A 25186-nucleotide genomic window follows, 5' to 3' on the forward strand; every position below is an offset into this window, starting at 1 on the left:
TATGTGAATGACAAAAATACCAGGATCAGACCAGATAAAAGAAGTGAAGTTTCCTGTGGTGACAAAACAATTTTTCTGTGTAGTATGCATAGCGAAAATAAAAATAAGTAGCTGATCTTGCCCTATAAAGGTGATAAGAATTGGGTTTAATACAGACAAATAACATCTGACAGCAGGATTATTGTTTGTAGCTGCAGCTGTCAAGAATTTTGATAGTGTTTATTACAAAAGATTATTTTGTGTTCTGCTGAAACATTTGTGAAGCCACAGAGTATTCTTTAAGAGATTGTCAACACTCAAGTAAGTGCAGTGTTAAATATTTCGTCAAGAATTAGATGAGGAAATTTTAAAACTTGATCCTGCACTTGATAACTATGATTATTTTGTTAGCTTAGCTTTAAGTTGTCAAGAGAATTCACCTATCTCCTGGATGCAGAGTGCTATACATTCGTGAGAAGTTGGAGAGAGAGAGCATTTCTGTCACCATAGCAAATTGTATCATGAAATGGAATGTCATCAAATCTTGTACTAACCACTGACATGACAGTTGAGTGCAGGATGGCCATGACACACCATATCAGTGCACTTGATTGCAGTGACATTGTGGGTGGTCCATTTCTGAGGCCCCCTAGTCACTGGATTTTTCAGAAGCTAGTTTCAGGAAAACCACTGGCTTCAGACCCATTTCCCATGGACAAAAAGATTTCAGTACTAGGGCTAATTACTGACTATTAAGGACTGAAACAGAGTATAGATGGGCCACAACAAACCACTGACACACAAGCACATTACAGGGCACAAAATTATCATGAGTGCAGCTACACTGACACTAGGTGCTTGAAACATGGGATAAGGACACTTGGGATGATGGTTCACGGTACACACTAGGACATGCTGATGGCAGAGTATAAGAACACCAGAAACTGCTTGAGGCAATGCATTGTGCTTGCCAATGGAGCATCAGTGTGACAGGTGGTGGACGAGTTCTCATGTGACAGATGTTCACATGGGATGAAATGAAATGAAGCCCCTGACATAGCTATGAACATTTCTCACTGATGAATGATACAGAAATTTAGTGTCAAATGAAGAGCATACACTTCTTTACCTACAACACCTCACAAATGAGTTATATCTGCAGCAAGACAATGTCCTACCCCATAACTCATCAGAATGGTTTGAGGACATGAAGGTGCATATATGACTTCACAGATCATCTGACCTAAGTTCTTGGACACAGCTCCAGCCAACCTTAAATTGTGGTGGTGGTTGTGTAGTTCTATATCAAGTAGGCTCTCTATGTCCTGACACGTCATCATCATTACAGCAATATACAAGAGTTCTGCACAGTACAAAATAGCTGTCTCTAATTCAGTTGATCATTAGTGTAGAATAGAGCACTGAAGAAGGCTGAAAAGTATTTTTGGAAAAGCATGATCATATTTTTAATGAAGGCCCTTTTCAAGTTAATCAATTCTAACAGATGGAGACTTTATGTTTCCCATCTTTGCTTGAGCAATGGTGGGATTTTTGACACAAAGTGCAATAGCCATTAGTTGTGGTAACTGCAAGAACATCAACAGTCCTGTTGCAAGTACCTTTTGGTGCACCTTCTGCATTGAAGCAGATCATTGCGAGAAAATTAACAAACAAACCTGACAGTATAAAACTTCAAATATATAAACTGAAGATGCTGGAAATTCCTATCATTCAAAACTAAGACCTTGTTAATAGCCTGGAAATAAACTTCACACTTGAGCAGCATCCAGCTGTTTTTACCTGCCTGCTACCTTTAAACAGTCTTTGAGAGAATAATCATTTCTTGTGAAGGTGGAATGCAGTTTCCACCCACAGCGGTCATGCTATACTTGGACCATTAATGTGGCTCATCATACTACATCAGATCACAGCAAGATATTCATTGATCTAAGAGTGTGATATGAAACTAAACCACAGGAAGTTGGTTAGGATGCTATATTCTCTGGCATTGAATATTGCTAAAAATCTTCCTTTATCTGATACAAAACAAAGGATTTGATGTCCCTCTGAACAATGAAATGAGTTGATGGGGAAAACACAAGAACTGTCTCCTTCAGGGCAGTAGGTTGATCTCATGAATAAGCTGTCATTTGCTTTAAAATGCCTTAGGGAGTGGCAATTTCATCGTAATAATAGCCTACATACAGATGTGTTTGGTTCTTCACTAAATTAGAGAAGCATATACCGGTCGCACACCTGCGTTTTTTGGGTAAAGGGCATTGGAAAGAAATGAAGGAATGGACTGAGGGCAAAGGTGTTTCAATTAAAATTAAAACGTCTACAAAAAGATGGCTGTTTCATAATGACAAAATAATAAAAAAATAAGCTTCAGCCAAAAAAGCATGATGATCACCAGATCAACTCACAGTGGCTACTAAAAAGGTATGGGTAATACTAACATACAACAACAATCCCACATTTTTAATGACAGCTATGTCAATATGCACATGGACACAAATTCATTGCAACTGGGTGTAAAAATCTGTGGGTTTATGAAGTGGAATTATCACGCATGGGCTCTATCATGGTAGGATAGAGGGGAAAATGCAATCAGGATACAAAGGAGATTACTTACAGCATATTTAAGTGACTAATGCAAGAGCAGGTGATATTGAATGTCTACAACCACAGACAGCTTTGAGAGAACAGCACAGAAATACTGAAAAACTAGAACTGGAAGCTGCTGGAGATACTGTAAATGCAAATTATTCCACAAAAGCCTGATACAAAGTTACAATTAAATGATGAATCTGTGAATATATGACAGCTCACGAAGTTAAATTCCTGTAGGGACTGTGAATACAACCTAGGCTAATTACAGAATGTAAAGAGATATTTAGGCAGTCACTCTTTCTGCACTCCATATGTGAGTGGAATGGCAAGAATTTTTAGTGCATAGTACTATGGGAAGTACTCTTTGCATTGCACTTCACAATGGTTGCAAAGTATGGACATGATGTAGATTATTCTGCTGGTTCCTGTAGAACAATCATTGGTTTAGAAGTATATGGGAGTAGCCCTAACATTGTAAGCTCTACCTTTTATGTCAGTTTTCACACTGGTTTTAAATTATACTCTGTAATAAATGGAAGAAATGTGACATAATGCATACAGCATGCTAAACATTCCAACTGTTATAGTTGCAAATTTTGTAGTCTGCAGTGTCATTTGCATATTTACATACGTATTTGCTATAAATTGAGTTTAAATTTATTAAAAAACTACTATATTTGATCACAATGTTTTGGCAATAATTCCAAACAATGCTACTTACTATGAAACATCCAAGTGCATCAGGTGAACCGGCGGTGGACTTATTGTCAGCTTATGCAATGCTGAAAGATAGTTACAATAAATTTATTAATCAACTCCATCATTCTGAGACAGATATGTAGAAAAGTAATCCTAAATGGACAGTGTAGGTCACACATTCATATCAAGATTGTGTACTGCGAGGCAGAGAGTGTTGTTGCCATTGTATTTTCTTTTTCCTCTCCCTGTTTTTTCCCCTCCCATAAGTGAGAGCCGAAGGTGTTCATTTTTCATTGTCTTGTGTCCATTTTGAAAATTCTCATGTATAAAGCCCCATAGCATAATTTCTAATTTTGTGCCTTGACTTTGAAGGAATTTTTTTTATTTTTAGTATTTATTTATTAAAGAATGGAAACTCCTGGTAGGAATATCAACAATGTAGGAAAAGACTGATCACTACTTACCAAAGAGAAGACACATTAAGTTGCAGACAGGTACAATAAAAAGACACTTGCTCAAAGTTACAGACTATTATGTGAAAAGCTTAAAATGGCAATACAAATCACATTTCCTTGGATAGTAATTAATTTAGATAGATTAGATTAGATTTACTTTCATTCCAATTGATCCGTAGTGAGGAGGTCCTCCAGGATGTAGAACTTGTCAGAAAAACAATAATACATGACAAATATTTACAACTGAAACAAATAAGCTAATGTATCTTCCTCATGTCCCAAGTGGAATGAACATTTTTTTATGAACACTATATGAAAGAATTATTTTACAAACACTCATTTACTAAGATTTCATTAATGCACTGAATTTAAAATTTTTTAAAAAAGTTTTTTTTTTATTTACAAATCAGTTGGTTCTACTGAGAAACTCATCAATGGGTTAGAAGGAGTTGGCCACCAATAAATCCTTTAGGCTTCTCTTAAACTGAATTTCATTGGTTGTTAAGCTTTTTATGCCTGCTGGCAAGTTATTGAAAATGTGTGTTTCTGAATAATGCACACATTTTTGTACAAGAGTAAGTGACTTTAAATACTTGTGAAGATTATTCTTATTTCTAGTCTTGATTCCATGAATTGAGCTGTTAGTTTGAAAAAGTGATATTTTTTAATGACAAATTTCATCAAGGAATAAATATATTGAGAAGCATTAGTTAGTATCCCTAGTTCCCTAAACAGGCTTTTGCAGGATGTTCTTGAGTTCACACCACATATAATTCTTATTGCACATTTTTGTGCCTGGAAAACTTTAGCTTGGCTTGATGAATTACCCAAAAAATAATCCCATATGACATTATGGAATGAAAGTAAGCATAGTATGCCAGCTTTTTTCATTTTTGTATCCCCTATGTCTGACAATTCACATTGCAGATAGAGATTTGTTAAGACACTTCAGCAGTTCTCTGGTGTGCTCCTCCCAGTTGAATTTATTATCAAGCTGTAATCCCAAGAATTTAACACTGCCCACTTCTTCTATCTGCTTGTCATCATATGTTAGGCATATACTTGTGGGACACCCCTTACATGTTCTGAACTGTATGTAGTGTGTTTTTTCAAAGTTTAGTGACAAAAAATTGGCTAGGAACCAGTGATTAATGCCAAAAAATATTTTATTAGCCGATCTTTCTAAGACTACACTTGATTTGGTATTTGCTGCAATGTTTGTATCATCGCCAAACAAAACAAACTTGGCATCTGGTAATGTTACTGATGAAAGGTCATTGATATATGCAAGAAAAAGTAAGGGCCCTAAGAGGGAACCTTGTGGGACCCCACAAGTAATTAGTTCCCCACTGGATGATGCCTGATAGCATAATACAGGTCTCTTTCCTAATAACACCCTTTGTTTTCTGCCAGAGATATATGATTTGAACCATTTTGCAGTATTTCCTGTTACACCATAATATTCTAATTTACTTAAAAGAATATTGTGAATTACACAATCAGATGCATTTGACAGATCACAAAATATACCAGTTGCCTGCAATTTTTTGTCTAATGAATTAAGTACATTTTCACTGTAAGTGTAGATAGACTTCTTAATATCAGAACCCTTCAGAAATCTGACTTCTGAACTTTGACAGTATGTTATTTGTGATAAGATGGTTATAAAGTCAACTGTATATTACCTTTTCTAAAATTTCTGTGAATGCTGGCAAAAGTGAAATTGGATGGAGATTTGATGCTATTTCTTTATCTCCCTTCTTAAACAGTGGCTTAAATTCAGCATATTTCAACCATTCCGGAAATATTCCATGATAAACGACTGGTTACACAGATAGCTTAATCATCATCATCATCATCATCATCATTTAAGACTGATTATGCCTTTCAGCATTCAGTCTGGAGCATAGCCCCCCTTATACAGTTCCTCCATGATCCCCTATTCAGTGCTAACATTGGTGCCTCTTCTGATGTTAAACCTATTACTTCAAAATCATTCTTAACCGAATCCAGGTACCTTCTCCTCGGTCTGCCCCGACTCCTCCTACCCTCTACTGCTGAATCCATGAGTCTCTTGGGTAACCTTGCTTCTCCCATGCGTGTAACATGACCCCACCATCTAAGCCTGTTCGCCCTGACTGCTACATCTATAGAGTTCATTCCCAGTTTTTCTTTGATTTCCTCATTGTGCACACCCTCCTGCCATTGTTCCCATCTACTAGTACCTGCAATCATCCTAGCTACTTTCATATCCGTAACCTCAACCTTGTTGATAAGGTAACCTGAATCCACCCAGCTTTTGCTCCCATACAACAAAGTTGGTCGAAAGATTGAACGGTGCACAGATAACTTAGTCTTGGTACTGACTTCCTTCTTGCAGAAGAGAGTAGATCGTAGCTGAGCGCTCACTGCATTAGCTTTGCTACACCTCGCTTCCAGTTCTTTCACTATGTTGCCATCCTTTGAGAATATGCATCCTAAGTACTTGAAACTGTCCACCTGTTCTAACTTTGTTCCTCCTATTTGGCACTCAATCCGTTTATATTTCTTTCCCACTGACATTACTTTCGTTTTGGAGATGCTAATCTTCATACCATAGTCCTTACATTTCTGATCTAGCTCTGAAATATTACTTTGCAAACTTTCAATCGAATCTGCCATCACAACTAAGTCATCTGCATATGCAAGACTGCTTATTTTGTGTTCACATATCTTAATCTCACCCAGCCAGTCTATTGTTTTCAACATATGATCCATAAATAATATGAAAAACAGTGGAGACAGGTTGCAGCCTTGTCTTACCCCTGAAACTACTCTGAACCATGAACTCAATTTACCGTCAACTCTAACTGCTGCCTGACTATCCATGTAAAGACCTTTAATTGCTTGCAAAAGTTTGCCTCCTATTCCATAATCTTGTAGAACAGACAATAACTTCATCCTAGGAACCAGGTCATATGCCTTTTCCAGATCTATAAAGCATAGATACAATTCCCTGTTCCACTCATAACACTTCTCCATTATTTGCCGTAAGCTAAAGATCTGGTCCTGACAACCTCTAAGAGGCCTAAACCCACACTGATTTTCATCCAATTGGTCCTCAACTAATACTCGCACTTTCCTTTCAACAATACCTGAGAAGATTTTACCCACAACGCTGATTAAAGAGATACCTCTGTAGTTGTTACAATCTTTTCTATTTCCATGTTTAAAGATTGGTGTGATTACTGCTTTTGTCCAGTCTGATGGAACCTGTCCCGACTCCCAGGCCATTTCAGTTATCCTGTGTAGCCATTTAAGACCTGACATTCCACTGTATTTGATGAGTTCCGACTTAATTTCATCCACCCCAGCCGCTTTATTGCACTGCAATCTATTGACCATTTTTTCCACTTCCTCAAATGTGATCCTATTTCCATCATCATTCCTATCCCATTCTACCTTGAAATCTGAAACATTACTGATCGTATTTTCACCTACATTGAGCAACTCTTCAAAATATTCCCTCCATCTGCCCAAGGCATCCACAGGATTCACCAGCAGTTTTCCTGACCTGTCCAAAATACTTGTCATTTCCTTCTTACCTCCATTTCGAAGACTGCTAATTACACTCCAGAATGGTTTTCCAGCAGCTTGACCCATAGTCTCCAACCTGTTTCCAAAGTCTTCCCATGATTTCTTCTTGGATGCTGCAATTATCTGTTTGGCTTTGTTTCTTTCTTCAACATAACTTTCTCTGTCTACCTGGGTTCTGGTATGTAGCCATTTTTGATACGCCTTCTTTTTCCTTTTACAGGCTGCCTTGACTGTATCATTCCACCAAGCTGTTTGCTTCATTCTACTTTTACACACTACTGTTCCAAGACATTCTTTAGCCACTTCTAGTACTGTGTCCCTGTACCTTGTCCATTCCTTTTCCAATGACTGTAATTGACTACATTCAACTAACTGGTACCTTTCTGAGATCGCTGTTATGTACTTGTGTCTGATTTCCTTATCCTGAAGCTTCTCCACTCTTATCCTCCTACATATGGACCTGACCTCCTGCACTTTCGGCCTCACAATCCCAATTTCACTGCAGATTAAATAATGATCAGTGTCATCAAAGAATCCCCTGAATACACGTGTGTCCCTCACAGCCTTCCTGAGTTCCTGATCTGTTATTATATAGTCAATGACAGATCTGGTTCCCCTGCCTTCCCAAGTATACCGGTGAATGTTCTTATGTTTGAAAAAGGAGTTTGTGATTACTAAGCCCATACTGGCACAGAAATCCAAGAGCTGTCTCCTGTTCCTGTTGGCCTCCATATCCTCTCCAAATTTACCCATAACCTTTTCATACCCTTCTGTTCGATTTCCAATCCTGGCGTTAAAATCACCCATGATTGTCCTTTACTCTAACAACTACATCACTGAGTGCCTCATAAAAACTATCCATCTTATCTTGATCTGTCCCTTCACAATGCGAATATACTGACACAATCCTAATTTTCTTGCTAGACACTGTCAAATCTACCCACATCAATCATTCATTTACATACCTTATTGCAACTATGCTGGGTTCCATTTCTTTCCTGATGTAAAGCCCTACACCCCATTGTGCTATTCCTGCTTTGACTCCCACTTCCTCTTCTTTCTCACCCCTTACCCGAATGTCACTAACAGCTAAAACGTCCAGCCCCATCTTACTTGCAGCCTCTGTCAGCTCTACCTTCTTCCCAGAGTAGCCCCCATTGATATTAATAGCTCCCCATCTCATTACCATTTGTTTGCCAAGTCGTATCTTAGGAGTCCCTGGTTTGTCAGTTAGAGGTGGGACTCCATCACCTCCAAAGGTCCGAGGCATTTTGCTCTGATTGTTGCCAGCATCATATTTAAAGTACCAGGGAAGCAGGTTGCTAGCCTTACTTGCCCCGAGTCCCATTGGGTTTTACCCCTAACGGCTGAGGGACTAACCGATGGATTTGGTAGTCTTTGCCGTATGAGCACAAAGGTGGCCACGACTCAGAATATGTCCGAGATGCCCAGCCTTATTCCAAAGTAACTGGTATCCCGACTGTCGGGACCACTTAATATGTTACTTAACTGAGAATTACATTCTTTAATTAAGTTTGTTGATATTTCATCATACCCATCAGATGTTTCTGATTTTAAAGATTTTATGATGGACATTACTGCTGCTGGGGTAGTGAGGGTCAAATTCATCTTATGGAAGTCACTTGAGATGTCTGATCTGAGATATTCTGTAGCAGCATCTACAGAACCTGACAACAACATCTTTTCAGTAACAGTTATAAAATGTTTGTTAAAAAGTTCTGTAACACTATACACATCTGTCACCAATGTATCATTTACTCTTAATGCTATTTGTCCCTATTCATGTCAGGTTCTACTGGTCTCCTCCTTCACTATATCCCATATTGTCTTTATTTTGTTAACTTATATTACTATATTTTCCTTGTAATATATTTGCTTTGATGTCCATATTACAGTATTTAATATTTTGCAGTATTTCTTGTAATGTACTATAGCATCAACATCAGAACTGTTTTGAATTGACAGATACAGTTTACTTTTTGTGTTACAAGATACCTCTATTCCTTGAGTAATTCATGGCGTCTTTGTAGATTTTGCTCCAACCTTGCTTAGTTTTGGGGGAAACAGTGTTCAAATAAGGTAAGCACTTTATTAGCAAAAGTGTTATATTTTTCATACATTCTATGAGCAGTGTAAACATCAGTCCAGTGAATGTCTATGAGGAGTGTCCTAAAATAATCACGTTTTGGCTTATTGATTACCCTCTTGAGCTCAGATTTAACAGATTTTATATCCTGTTCAGTATCAACATTTAACAGAAGGAACTGAATGTCAAGGTCTTAGAGTCCATTAACTATTGGTTTTGTAATATAATTTTGTTCATTGGACTTTTCTATAAAGGAATTATCAATGGCTGTTTGTGAGCAATTGGCTACCCTAGTTGGGAACTTTACAGTGGAAATTAAGTTGAATGATAGTGTTACTAACTCAAATAAGTTATTGGGAGAGTTTTTACGGAACTCTACATTGAAGTCACCAGAAACTACTATTTCTTTGTTTTTGGTTGTTAAATGGGCCAGTACAGCTTCAAGGTGGTTTATGAACAGGTGCTCAATATACACTTAATATTACGAAGGATTTTTTTGTTAAATTCTACTTCTGTTGCACATGCTTCTATATACTGACTAGGCAAAATTTATGAATGTCTGTGTTCTTAAATTTATGACAGTTCCTGATGAATGTGGCAACTCCTCCTTTCTCCATTTCTGCTCTACAAAAGTGAGATGCTAATCTATACCCTGTAACACTAAAAAGTTCTATACCAGTGGTCACATGATGTTCAGAGAGGCAGATTATGTCAGCTGGGTTTGAGGACTCTAATTCATCTATGCAGATAATTAATTCATTAATTTTATTTCTCAGTCCTCGAATATTTTGATGCAATAAAGACAGCTGATATTTCACATTGACTGAGTTAAAATTGGGTAGAGTTGAAATATCTGCTGACTTTTGAAAATTCTTAACCAATAGCTGTTTATGCTGATGTAATAAGCTAGAATTATGTTTTTTAGTTTCTTTCTCAAACTGAAGGTTTGTCTCAATCCTAATCTTTCTTAAAACTTGGTTTTCTTCTGTCCTCTGTACCCTAAAAAAGGGTCTTTTCTGAGCCCTATAACCACTGGTATTTTATCACTCATGACAGTGCCTCCCCCCTTTAACTTTCCCGCTATTTTCCCAGCCAGTTTACCCTTCCCTTTCCTGTTGAGGTTAAGGCCATGCCTAGTATAATCCCACCTATCGAGAGAATCAACAAGAACCACACCAATGTGTGACCCTGCACCCGACATAAGCAGCCGTTTCAACTGCAAACTCTTGACAGAAGAGATCAAATGAGGTCAGTCATAGCACCCAAGAACAGATACAAACTCAACACTAGTATGCTTTGATGCTGATGCAATCTTCGCCAGGTCAAACTCTATACTGTACCCAGGATCTCTGTCAATACTATCACCCGGCCCATCACGGTGTCTTCCTTAGTGAAATCTTTGCAAAATGATCCTAAATCCTTTGTCACCTGCTCCAGATCAGCACTACATTTAAAAAAAATTGTGACCTGTTATTCTGATCCTAGTTAATCCTGCAAAAGTTGGCAAACATCTCTTCCATGGGAACTACCTAACAACATAACTTTCTTTCTCTTTACTGATTTGCCTACTTTCTTACTTTTCAACTTGCTGCTGAAAGTTTGTTGTGCCCTGTCTATACCTGCAACTGCTTGAGGCTCACCAGCTTCTAACTGAAGCAACAGGTCAAATCTATTTTCCACATTCACCACAAAGCTGTCTGACTGGTAAGTACACAATAAGTTTTGCAGTTATTCTCATTTGCATGCAAAATCAAACCATCATGAAACAATCTTCATTGCCTATTCAGTAAGGCCCAATGGAGATTCTTCTACATTGTGCACACATACATGAACTGAGATATGCATCTTATCTCCGACAAAATGTGCAAATGTAAAGTAGAGTGAGGGATACTGTCATGACCGTATTTTAATATACAGGGTGTTACAAAAAGGTACGGCCAAACTTTCAGGAAACATTTTTCACACACAAAGAAAGAAAATAGGTTATGTGGACATATGTCCGGAAACACTTACTTTCCATGTTAGAGCTCATTTTATTCCTTCTCTTCAAATCACATTAATCATGGAATGGAAATACACAGCAACAGAACGTACCAGTGTGACTTCAAACACTTTGTTACTGGAAATGTTCAAAATGTCCTCCGTTAGTGAGGATACATGCATCCACCCTCCGTTGCATGGAATCCATGATGCGCTGATGCTGCCCTGGAGAATGGCGTATTGTATCACAGCTGTCCACAATACGAGCACGAAGAGTATCTACATTTGGTACCGGGGTTGCATAGACAAGAGCTTTCAAATGCCTCCATAAATGAAAGTCAAGAGGGTTGAGGTCAGGAGAGCGCGGAGGCCATGGAAGTAGTCCGCCTCTACCAATCCATCGGTCGCCGACTCTGTTTTGAGAAGCGTACGAACACTTCGAGTGAAATGTGCAGGAGCTCCATCGTGCATGAACCACATGTTGTGTCGTACTTGTAAAGGCACATGTTCCAGCAGCACAGGTAGAGCATCCCGTATGAAATTATGGCGGTGAATCAAGGAAGTACAGTACATACTGACGAAACTGAAATGAGCTCTAACATGGAAATTAAGTGTTTCCGGACACATGTCCACATAACATCTTTTCTTTATTTGTGTGTGAGGAATGTTTCCTGAAAGTTTGGCTGTACCTTTTTGTAACACCCTGTATATCTCCTGGCACCGAGATCTGCGTTGGCTGGCTTCGTCGAACAAGCAAGAGGGCAAGGGACTTGCTTGTGCTGTAAATTGTGGTAGGAATCTACTTCTGGATTCAGTGCTGTTGACTTCATTTTCTTGGATGGCCGTTGCTACTGCTACTGAGTCTGTCCTCGAATGTGTCAATTTCAACTTGCTGAGTACGCAAGGTTCTAGTGAGAGCTGTATGTGATGTGATGATTAACATTTACTAGGGCTTGGAGTGGTGATACATTCTGTTTGTAGACTGCTACTGTCAGTGTTAACCGCTATTGAAAACAGTTTGGTTTGTCCTTGTTTAAGTGCCACCTCATATTTATATTTTGTATCTATATGACATGACGGAGTTAAGCCAGCCGATTGCTATAGATATACACGGATAAAATTTTCCCTGGATATATTTTGCTGTGAATTGTAATAACATTACTGTTACATTTCTGCCTGACGTGATAGTATGTCTGAGAGATTTGTGTCTAATGCTAAATGGATGGTTTCATAAATTCTTACAAGTTACTGAGAGGCCAGTTGTTATTGTGTGTTTAAATAGTTTGAAACTGATTCTATTAATGAAAGTATAAGAATTCCTTCAATGACAGTATGTGGATATGATAATTAATTCTGATTTAATTACAAATTTAAGTGTGGGTATTTGCTGTAGGATTAATGGACATTGTGGTTATCTATCCTGTTATGAATGAGACAATAACAGATAGAGTAATAAGTCAGCTGGACCGGAATAAGAGAAGAAATCCTCCATCTAGCTGATATGTAACAGTTAGTTCATAAATAGACACCAAAAAATGAGTAAAAAAATATGAGCCTATGAATCAACATGAAGAAAACGCACCATCTCACTACAGATGTAAATGAGCAGGATACCATCAGAATCAATGATGTTAACTTCTCAACAACAAGGACTTTTCAGGTATGTAGGCTCGACTGTTGTTGCTGATGGGAATCTCAGTGCAGTAATCTCTAACTGCATGAGGAGCCCATGGCTGATATGAGATTCTTTGACTGATGTACACTGTGACCAGAAGATTCCAAACAGCCTTGAGTGGAAACTATACTGATCTGTAATCCATTCTGTTGCACTGTATGGTGCTGAATGCTGGCCTTCAATAAAAGAAGTAAAGCTTCCTATAATGGAAACACTTAGCTAGACATCTGGATTAGCACTGCATGGTCTTGGCACAAATGATGTTCATATGTCATATGGAATAGCCTCAACAGTAGACAATATGAAAGAAGGCCATGTGTGATGGCACTGGCAAGTATTGGAGCAGATGCAACAACAGAGTCAAAACTGGATTTAGTTTGAGAGTAAGTGCTAAATGGTCAGTAGGACAACCTAGGCAGTGATTATTTGACACCCTGCATTGTGATCCCAATATCTCATGCCTGCACTCTGATAACACACAAGATGGGACAAAATGGTGACAGAGAGCCCAAACAGTGAACCTTACTGAATGTAGTACAATTACTAAGGAAGCAGAAGGAGAAAGATTGTCTGAGTAAGGCACTCCTTTGCTGCTCCAAGGTATATGCTGTGTATGTTCCAAAAATATATGACTCGCTTTGAGGCTTGCATCAAGATAATGAATAACGAAAATAGAAACAGATATCATGTGGATTTGAGTGTTGAAGAGGCATGATATATCTGGAGGAAAAGCAGGTGTCTGGAGACCTGATTTTCTAAAGTGCTACTGTGCTGTCTGCTCCACCTACATCTTTTACCCCCACTCCTTGACTGTGCCATGGAGTCATCATTACTGCTGCACAGCAAAAACCCTCACTACTGAATTGAAAGAGAGGCTCTTTCGCATGGCCAATACGGTCATCAGATCTCACTCCTGTTGTTTTTTACTGTGGGGTCATTTACAGTCATTGATGATGGTTGTGTGCCATTATAATACATTTATTAATAGTTGTGGCTGTTGCTTTGAACAGTCATTCTGAGCTTAAGTTTCACAGAAAGGCTTAAGTTTTTGATCCCAATAAAAAGCTAAATATTCCTTTCTCATGATTAAAGAGTAAGGCAGCTGAGGTGCAGATACAAAAAGATACTCGGAAACTGGGAATCACAAAGAACAGCATGCAGAGGAAACACTATCCCACCCTCTATACAGAGAGACAATTAGAGTCACAGATATGGAGTGACATTTGACTCATAAGAGGAGAAAAATAAGAAACCTGTCAGAAAATGCAATTTTTGCAAGCCATGAGAATTCCAGCAGAAAATGGTTCCACAAGCACATGTAATAATATCAGGCAAGTGCTACAATATATTTGACAAAACTACTTATGGGATGCATTCTAGAGACATGTGATACAAGTGTGCAAATAGTAGAATGTCTAACATACACTCCTGGAAATGGAAAAAAGAACACATTGACACCGGTGTGTCAGACCCACCATACTTGCTCCGGACACTGCGAGAGGGCTGTACAAGCAATGATCACATGCACGGCACAGCGGACACACCAGGAACCGCGGTGTTGGCCGTCGAATGGCGCTAGCTGCGCAGCATTTGTGCGCTGCCGCCGTCAGTGTCAGCCAGTTTGCCGTGGCATACGGAGCTCCATCGCAGTCTTTAACACTGGTAGCATGCCGCGACAGTGTGGACGTGAACCGTATGTGCAGTTGACGGACTTTGAGCGAGGGCGTATAGTGGGCATGTGGGAGGCCGGGTGGACGTACCGCCGAATTGCTCAACACGTGGGGCGTGAGGTCTCCACAGTACATCGATGTTGTCGCCAGTGGTCGGCGGAAGGTGCACGTGCCCGTCGACCTGGGACCGGACCGCAGCGACGCACGGATGCACGCCAAGACCGTAGGATCCTACGCAGTGCCATAGGGGACCGCACCGCCACTTCCCAGCAAATTAGGGACACTGTTGCTCCTGGGGTATCGGCGAGGACCATTCGCAACCGTCTCCATGAAGCTGGGCTACGGTCCCGCACACCGTTAGGCTGTCTTCCGCTCACGCCCCAACATCGTGCAGCCCGCCTCCAGTGGTGTCGCGACAGGCGTGAATGGAGGGACGAATGGAGACGTGTCGTCTTCAGCGATGAGAGTCGCTTCTGCCTTGGTGCCAATGATGGTCGTATGCGTGTTTGGCGCCGTGCAGGTGAGTGCCACAATCAGGACTGCATACGGCCGAGGCACACAGGGCCAACACCCGGCATCATGGTGTGGGGAGCGATCTCCTACACTGGCCGTACACCACTGGTGATCGTCGAGGGGACACTGAATAGTGCACGGTACATCCAAACCGTCATCGAACCCATCGTTCTACCATTCCTAGACCGGCAAGGGAACTTGCTGTTCCAACAGGACAATGCACGTCCGCATGTATCCCGTGCCACCCAACGTGCTCTAGAAGGTGTAAGTCAACTACCCTGGCCAGCAAGATCTCCGGATCTGTCCCCCATTGAGCATGTTTGGGACTGGATGAAGCGTCGTCTCACGCGGTCTACACGTCCAGCACGAACGCTGGTCCAACTGAGGCGCCAGGTGGAAATGGCATGGCAAGCCGTTCCACAGGACTACATCCAGCATCTCTACAATCGTCTCCATGGGAGAATAGCAGCCTGCGTTGCTGCAAAAGGTGGATATACACTGTACTAGTGCCGACATTGTGCATGCTCTGTTGCCTGTGTCTATGTGCCTGTGGTTCTGTCAGTGTGATCATGTGATGTATCTGACCCCAGGAATGTGTCAATAAAGTTTCCCCTTCCTGGGACAATGAATTCACGGTGTTCTTATTTCAATTTCCAGGAGTGTATATGAAAGATGCATGAAATACAGTAGGAAGTACTTTTATGAGCACAGTCTCTTTCATTAGTGGCAGAGATTTCATATTGGCAATTAAACTGTCACTATATATATCAGTGAACATTAAAACTTGTTGTTCAGGCAAAATCGAGAAATTAGACGTGGAGACATACAGAGTAGATCTACAGTGCCATAACTAATTCCTAATTCTAATTTCTTAATTCTTCAAGAGATAAAAGGTTTATAATAACCAATAAGAAATAAACTTCACCTAAAATACAGAGACCAGTATAAAACTAAACCAGTGGAGTGCTTAGTAATGGATACAGGTCACTTTGTACATGCAAGAAGGAGGACCCATAAATTGCTAGAAATCTCTGAAATTATTCACCATGCATGTGGAACAAATTTGAGGAAATGGTGTACATTTCCTGTAGGCTTCTAAGCTCAGAACATACTGACCTTTTCCATATGTGATCATTGAGATCCAGAAAATCCAACACATGTGTTTCTAACCTAACTGACCCAGTCAGTGCAATATTTTCTAACTCATGTCGGCAACTCCTAATGCAGCTGAAATTGCCCACTTCTGAGCCAAACTAGTTTACATAATCTGCACCATTTTATAGATATTTAGCGTACTTGTTTCTTTTTCTCTCTTTGTTGTTTGCTGTAAGTGAACTATTCTGTTATATTTGCATAACTAGTTCTTCCTTTTTTGTTTTGATATGTAATCCAGTACTTCTAATGCAAATAAATATTTTTGTAACCTTATTGAAATAATAAATTTATTGAGATGTCATTATCAAATAACACTTACCATTATTCCCCGCAATCAATGAGGTAAGTGATTTTCCATTCACTGTCAATTCCACCAACTGATTCCTAGAGCACTGCACATTTTCCAGTTTGCTAAGTGCACTGAGGTCAAGTGTCTCAATATTATTTTCACTTACATCCAGTTGTGTCAAGTTCTGCAAAAGAAAAACTACTTTTATGAGTATATGTCTGAAATATGCTTTTATGTAAGAAATTACACTTGTAACTATCAGTTCTTGCCACACTGGGTCATTTGGAGTTTAAGATACAGAATATAACAACATCTACTACTCAAAAGTGAAGCATTCTTATGTGGTTTTCCATAGCTACACTACATGGAAATCCTATGAAAATGAAAGAAATACCAGTGACAATCTGTAAACAGAATGTCTAACAGTATATCTATTATCCCATAGATGAGGGAAACTCATTGATTGTATGATAACGTACAACCTGTGTCCCAAGTATTTCCTGCAGATATCAGCCATCAAAAGCTACACACTGACCTACAGCGTATGTCATTTGGCAACAACCATCATATCAAACACACACATTATAAAACAAAAAAGGTATCCTATGACTATAATGTCAATGAGTCACAGTTCGAATCGATGGACTCGCACAAATACCTGGGTGTAGCACTCTGTAGGGATACGAAATGGAATGATCACATAAGCTCAGTCGTGGGTAAGGAGGTGGCAGACTTCATTTTATTGCTAGAATACTAGGGATACTAGGGAAATGAAAACAGTCTACGAAGGAGATTGCTTACAAATCATTCATGCAACCAGTTGTAGGATATTGCTCAAGTGTGTGGGATTAACAGGGGATATTGAATGTATACCAAGATGGGCACAAGTTTGTTTGGCCCATGGGGGTGGGGGGGTGGGGGGGTGGGGAGTGTTATAGAAATGCTAAAGAAACTAAAATGGCAGCCTCTTGAAGATAGATGTAAACTGCAACTGCAAGATTTGTATACAGAATGTGTCACAATTAGTAATGAAAAGTGATGTGAGTGAAAGTGAACAAGGGAAAAATGGGAGAGAGGAGGGGGGCCGCATGATAAGTTGCTTGTGTGTAAAAAATATTCTTGAACTGGCCCTGTTTCTATTCTGAAATCGACTGAAAACTCTGAAATTAATATCAAACCAGGACACAAGATGACAGCTAGTTATATGTCGAGATAGTGAAACTGGTATAAAATTCACCTAAAACATTCTTCATGCTCACAGGTTTCTTCTCAAATTCTGGAATCAGAGTCTTTATAATATTATACCAAGAACTCAGTTTCTCTGCTCTGTCAAAGTACACGTCTGCTGTGGTATCCCAAATTGTAGGTTTCTCTTTATTCTCAGAAATTCGGTCTCTTGTATTTATTCTACTTTTGTACATAGTTTTCCTTTTCCCGAGAGCTAGGAGGAGGCGTGGAATCACCACACCCCACCCCACCCCCCCTAGCCTCCGGGTATGGTGAGAGGGTGGGGGGTGGGGGAGAGCACATGCTCGAGTGACTTATATGCACTCACAAGTCCATTGGGCGAAAAGTGGCGCCTCCAGTCACCCGACGGTTTATAGGCTTCATACGCCGCAAAGCCCCTTGATGGTCTAGGGAGAGAGCTGTTGTCAGGCCCGAAAGCTAGTGCATTGGTTGCGCTGCCAGTTGCCATCGGCTAAGAAGCTCCCGCAGCTGCGCTCACAGTGGCACTGACAATGGTCGCCTGACTAGAGATTGGTGGAACTCGTTCATTCCCGTGAACTACTTTATTCATTCACTCTTTGCCGTGAAGCGTTCAAATGAAGTAGCTCATTCATGAAGTACGGAAGCCTGGCGAAGTTGCCCAGTTCGCCGCTCAGCCGAACTATGCAGTAACGTGCACGCAACGTTTTACGCTCTTACTGTGTTTGAGCTAACTTAAGTAGAGTATGGTCGAAGGGGACAAAGGAAAGATAAACAGAGAAGCCTGTCACATATAAAGAAGGTATTACATTTAATCTTGCTCGACATTTTCTCATGAAGCGCCCAAAAAGTCTTTATCTGCCAAGTGAAACATTATTTGTTGAATTCATGGACTGAAAACTAGGGCTACCAACGAAATGCAGTCCAATTTTATGTTCCTTTTAAAATTTAATCCAAAATAGGATGTGTATGTTTACCACTGTCACAAAGTCTATATATCTCCGTTAAGTAATTATCCAGAAGTTTTCCTGTAATTTATTTTTGTTGAGAATAATAACCCTCCAGATTCCAAAAGTAAACTGTCACCTGTAGTCGTTGGTACGATTTCAGGTAAAATCCCTCTTTCAGTGTTATTAACAAACTTTTTATTTTCATGTTGGTTGTGCGTGCTCACACAGCCAGCCTCTTCGTTTGTATCTGTAATATTCATTTGTCCGCAAGCGCTGCCAACGGTAGGCTACCGGTAGACGCGAAGTATAACTGAACTGCACAAATAGTCACGGGTAATGATGTCAGCACTGCAGGAAGCAGCTGACGCTGCCTTCCTCTCGCCCCTCTCCCCCACAACCCCACGCAAACCTATCGTTTCCTATAAACGCCGCGCGATTCGTCGACAGGTAGTAGAGGGGGAACTGAAGTGAAAGGGAGAATGAGTGACGTAGAGCCGATGTAATGGGATGAGGGAGAGGGGAAGAGAGTCAGTGAACTAGAAAAAAGTGTGGAGTGTGTTATCTGTGAAGAGTTTGAAGTACCAGTTCATTGAAATTGAGTGGTTCGTTCACATTTCACTGGAGTGAAGCGTTCATTTGAACGACTCATTCACGAGCTCCCCATCACTGACGGTCTAGGGAGAGAGCTGTTGTCGGGCCCGGCAGCTAGTGCATCAGTTGCGCTGCCAGTTGCCATCGGCTAAAAGGCTCCCGCAGCTGCTCTAAGGCTGCGCTCACAGTGGTACTGACAATGGTCGCCTGACACAGTCGCTAGAGGTCGCCCGATAACTTCGGATGATAGCTTGGTCACGGTGCGTACAATGTCATTCGTCAGCTTTGGCGGGGTCGAGCAGGTTAGGTTAGAATCTAGTCTATGTATGAAGTAGGTTAGATTTTAACCTCCATGGCTGGGATGGATGCCACATTGCCTCTGCGCTTGGAGACGAGTGCTGCAATGCGGCGTTTGCTATTAACGAGATGCCGAATGAGCGATATTTGTCTCGAAAAGAACGTTTCAAGTATGGCACACTCTGTATTCAGTTATTGGAATCTCCAGATGAGTTTTACGAAATATCCATGTATTACGAAAATATGTAGTTTCCATGATACACCACACTAAGGATCTCTCGAAAGCACATTGTTCACAGTATGGTTTATGATGCTACAGTGGTGACTTCGGTGTATAAAGGTTTTGCCAATGGGGTTATGGGCACATAACAGTGAATTTACGTGGTGCAAGTAGATGTTTCTGTAACATAATGAACAGATAAAATTTGTGTGTGAGTAAGCAAGTATTATTTAATTAATGAAAAGTATATCTGTGATTTCATAGCAGCTCATTTTATTCTAAAAACTGTGAAAAATTAATGCAATACTGGCAGTAGGTATATTAAGATAATCAGATTCTAGTACTGAAACCTTCAATGCTCTTTGAACACTTGCCCATTGGATTTGAGAAAGGACGAAACACGGTTTCTGGAAGCAATACTATTTCTGATTCAGTGTAGCTTTTAATAAGAAAATCAACTATATTACAGTGTCTTTAAGGCACTTGCACGAGGCATACCTTCAAAATTCGATATCAAATAAATTAAAAATTTCATAGTATTTGTGACGCAAGAGTGAAAATATTAGCTTTTAAATTAGTATTTGGGGCTCGGTGAATAACATCCAACATGCCCCACACAAACTTTGAAAATGTACTTTTCAGAGCGCGGCATAGGCCTACTTATTGGTAAGCTGTAATCGAAGGATATCAAAGTGTCACTTCTAGTTTCACTCGAGCCAGGATTGCATCTTTAATTGAGTGCCAGAGTTTTTAACAGAACTCGAATCACACCTCTCGGGAAGCACTAGAAATCTGTCATTCAGCGTACGTGTGAAAGGCAAACACGAAGCCTGGAATAAGATACTCTGAAACATAAAACACTGCATAGTGGAAAAAACATACTGGCATCACATTTGCAAAGCACTTCATGGAACAGAATAACCAGCCTACTGCCATTAAAACGGCATATGTTCACGTTACCTCAACTCAAAACGATCCAGTACAATAACTTTAATCATAAGATGCACCATCGTTGTCACTTGAACAATTTATTTTTCGAGGTTATAATCTACACCTAAAATTTCCGAGAAAGATTTTGCCTGCTTGTGGTTTCCAATAAACGTGCGATTTCAGTACATAGATTCCAAGCTTATGATTTTTTCATTCTTAGGATACCAAAAAATACTCCACTCACTAAACTTATCAGTTTCCCACAGTCCATGTTACGTGCCGTGTCGACTATTACGACCGAAAAAAACCTTATTTGAATTTCACCGATTGTCATCCGAAATCTGAACGTTCCGGCGATGACGTCGGCTACATTGTGACCGCGCACACTGATTTGAAAAGATCGGCCGATGTCGGTCGTCGGCGGAATCCACCAATATAGGTGCCACTGTGACCGCAGCCTCCGACATACTGCACCGAATCCTCTGGCAGCTAGAGGCGCCACGCGTGACGTCATCGAGTGGCACCACTAGTGTCCCTCGGCTAATGGCGGCTTAACAGTCACGCTCTGAGATCAACAACGAAATAACGCTACGCTAGCGACAGCGCTGCTGGTCTGCATGTTATCAGATTACACGCGGTTTTATTTCCTTTTTGTAAGTCTGCAGAAAATACAAGAACCGATCGAAGTTACTCGGTGCCCTAGACTCAGACCTACAAACCTGGTTGCAGTTTAACGAACTTTATTCTGCAGCTTAACATCTTTCCCATCAGTGTTTATCACATCATGTGTCAAGATGTTTTCTGCGGATCTGTTGACCTAATATTGCGGTATTGTGCTGCGTAGAGCTGAACTCTTAGGGCATTTAAGATACTAGTATCTCATTTCAGTATTGATTTTTCTTATAATTTATTTTCTTTAAATTTGTGCAGATTATGGAAGCAAATAATTCTGGCAGTTTCTTGTGAAAGTTTTCAGCTCTTTTTGCATTGTGGGGCTCATCTGGTGTTCTTTACAAGTCACTTAAAGCAAAGTATGAGAGACCATTCCGATCGAGATTGTGGAGGTTAACACAGCAGCCGGCAACGAGTATCGTTGCAAAGGAACTATCTAGTCTTACGTCAGATGGCACGTGAACGCCAAAAATAATTTATTGTGTGCTTGTTCCACAGTTCTTATTTTTGTAGTATGACTGCTGAACACATCAGTATGTTTCTAGGCTTGGTTCTATTGTGGCAGTTACATTCTTGCTATCTGCTGACTTATGGCCAGTTTCGAATCGAGTTGCGGTTTTGAATGTAACCCAAGCGGCATTCCAGTTTTCATTTTTCTCACATTGACAATACTGCCTAAGTTACACCTCGTGTTAAGTCCCGGAAAAAAAAATCCTAGAATCACTACGAGATCGAACATCGAGCCTATGTACTTGTTATCCGCCAGCTGTCCATGCAGTGATGAAGCTATGGAGCCAAACTTCAGAAAAGTAATCATAGGAAACAACGTCGTGCAATACTTTATACTAGAAGCATATATCTGGACGCTCATAGGAATTATTAGAGTGTTATGTAAGATTCTACAAGTCCAGAATTTTGCTTAGGAGGAGATGAGCCAGATGCTTCATTTGCAAAGCTTGAAAATTCCCATCTAATATAAAATACTAAATATCACTCAGTGTTTACGTTACCAAGATGGGAATTCATATAATCTCAAATCTGTTTTTGTCACTAACGAAACCTTGCAAAGTTTAGATACTGGACTCACATTCGAGAGGATCTGGGTTTGTATCTTTAACGGCCCAATCAGATTTCGATTTTGCTAAATTTCTCAAAGCAAATGGTTGGATGGTTATACAGTGCATACCACAGGCCAAAAAAATTTGACTGTCAACGTTGGCTTGAACTGTACTACGTGCTTAGATATACAAATGATAGCATTTCAATATAACCACCCAAAGTAAGCTGGAGAAACGTCATCTACATTCTATTCATAAAGAAAGGTTGAGAGGACCTGCATGTCATAGCCTGTAGTTTTTACTAGTACTCTGAAATTTAATAACTCCAAAACCTTAATAGGTATTGGAATGACTCTTTAACCAAATAATTATTATACTGTGATATCTATGTGAAAAAATTTAGAAAGTGTGGACCCCTAGTGGAGTGAATATTGATTTCTATCTTACTTACTGAATTACGTGTAAGTTTTATTTAATGTACACTGTACTTCCACTCTAGTCAAAACAAAAGGCCAAAACAAAGTTTATTCTTGTAATTATAATCTTGTTGAAATAGTAAACCAGGAATATTCACCAATTTGTCGTTTTGTATAATTATTTAAAAAATGTTTTAGAAGTCTTTTTTTCTCCTAATAAGTTACGAAATTACGACATGCTCAAGCGTAAAATATTTAACACACTGTTGCATAATGTTGTTCACTGTGTAGAAGAGGTTTTAAACAACACTGCGTCTTAGGGATGTTTACACTTGAGTTTACGGGGCAAAAATTTTTGGGAGTTGGCAGCCGAGCACAGTGGATACGCCGCTCTCAGTTGGCAGTTTCATTATATAGCACCAATGGTCGCTTGCCTTGTTTGTTAATAGCTAAGTAGCGAGTTAAGTGTTTGACATAGTGGTCGAACCGTGGATTATGGCGCGACTATAGGTATGTATGTGGTGCACTTTTAGAAACATACTTTATTTGCCAGTCACAATTTACGTTCGAAAATTACCTTCGAACGGAAATGATGTAAGTAAAGACCTGTCACCAGCCGTATAATTCCTTTTGGACGCTGTTCAGTAAAGACAATAACGATTGGGTTAAAAGCTGATAATTGTACATTCAACTGGCAGTGCCACGTATTATTAGTTTTGTGTGAAAACGCTTTCTCACTGTGAGGTGACGTGTTTTTATTGGGCTATAAGTTATTGCGAATGTTGTGAACTGTTGCAGTGACTGACGCCTGGAAGCATCTTTCAGGCAGCCAGTATATGAAAATACGAGCGGAAGGAGAAAAGTAGACAAAAATTTGAAATTTTCGTTAGATAAATTTTTCCAAACTGCAGAAGATTTTGATCAGAATGATCCAAGCACAAATGCAGATGTAGACGTAAATTAGGTTAAGCCTTCGGTAGATGAAGATGTACCTTCAACGTCGCAGGGTAAACATGACATTATATGCAAGCTCTCTGATGAAAGTGAAATTGTTCCAACCGATTCTAGCAAGTGCTCATCTGATACTCAAACTGTCAATGATGTAGTTGATTCAGATCCTGCAAAATGGCCCGACAAAGTAGATGACATTGTTAGCACAGCGTTAATCAAAAGAGGGCCTCCAGAACAGCGAACGGAATTTGAAAGCTGGCCTAAGAATGATTCTAATCGTCGCTTTACCACTAAAAATTACGTTTACAGTTTGTGCAATGGTGAAATTGTTCAGAGGAAATGGTTAGTTTAGTTTATTCAAAAAGTGCTAATGCTGTTTTTTGTTTCAGCTATAAACTCTTTTCGAACATTAAAATATTATTGACTTCGGGTGGTTATAATAACTGGCGGCTCATTTCTGAGACTTTAGCTAGCCATGGCAGGTCCCAGTGCACTTAGAATCGCACTAAAAGTGGGTGGAGTGGGTGGAGCTCGCCAGAAGATTACAATCTGGCAACACCGTCGATGCAGGAACCCTGCATATATTAAATGCAGAAACCCGGCATTGGAAAGCTGGATGGCAATTATCCAGTTTTTAGCTAGACAATGTCTTCCCTTAAGAGCAACTTAAGACAAATTGTTCACTTACAACAATGGGAATTTTTTAAAATTGGTCGAATTCTTTGGTAAATTTGATTCAGTTATCGGCGAACGTGTAAGGAGGACAACACGTGGTGAAAATAAATCTCATCATTATCTAGGTAAAAACATACAAAATGAAGTAATTCACACTCTCCATCAAAAAATTAAAAACAAAATATTGTATTTATTAAGCTCTGCTAAATATTATAGTTTAATTTTGAACTGTGCACCAGGCATTTCTGGTGTTGAGCAAATGACAATGATAGTGCCTTTTGTGAATGTGACTTCTACTGATCTTGACATGTGTGATGTAAATATTAGTGAACGTTTTCCTGGATTTGTACCTGTAAGAGATACGTCTGGTTTCGGGCTTACAGAGGTAGTCTTCAAATAGTAAGAAGAAATGAAAATACCTTTGGAGGACATGAGGGGTCAGGACTATGACAACAGTTCTAACATGAAAGGCAAGAACACAGGATTGCAAAAGAGGATTTTAGATGTAA

General features: G+C 39.8%; 1 protein-coding gene across 1 annotated transcript in view; it reads right to left on the reverse strand.

Moving 5' to 3' along the window:
• The window catches only part of LOC126156710 (protein phosphatase PHLPP-like protein), a 384170-nt gene that overhangs the window by 64289 nt on the left and 294695 nt on the right, over positions 1 to 25186 (reverse strand). Inside the window, exons 7-8 of the mRNA XM_049916328.1 lie at positions 16742 to 16895; positions 3314 to 3374 (exon numbers count right to left, since the gene is read on the reverse strand). Coding sequence (XP_049772285.1) covers positions 3314 to 3374; positions 16742 to 16895 — 215 coding nt within the window. The remainder of the gene's footprint in view (positions 1 to 3313; positions 3375 to 16741; positions 16896 to 25186) is intronic.

The sequence above is a fragment of the Schistocerca cancellata genome, chromosome 2, assembly GCF_023864275.1.
Source record: "Schistocerca cancellata isolate TAMUIC-IGC-003103 chromosome 2, iqSchCanc2.1, whole genome shotgun sequence".
Classification (NCBI taxonomy): domain Eukaryota; kingdom Metazoa; phylum Arthropoda; class Insecta; order Orthoptera; family Acrididae; genus Schistocerca; species Schistocerca cancellata.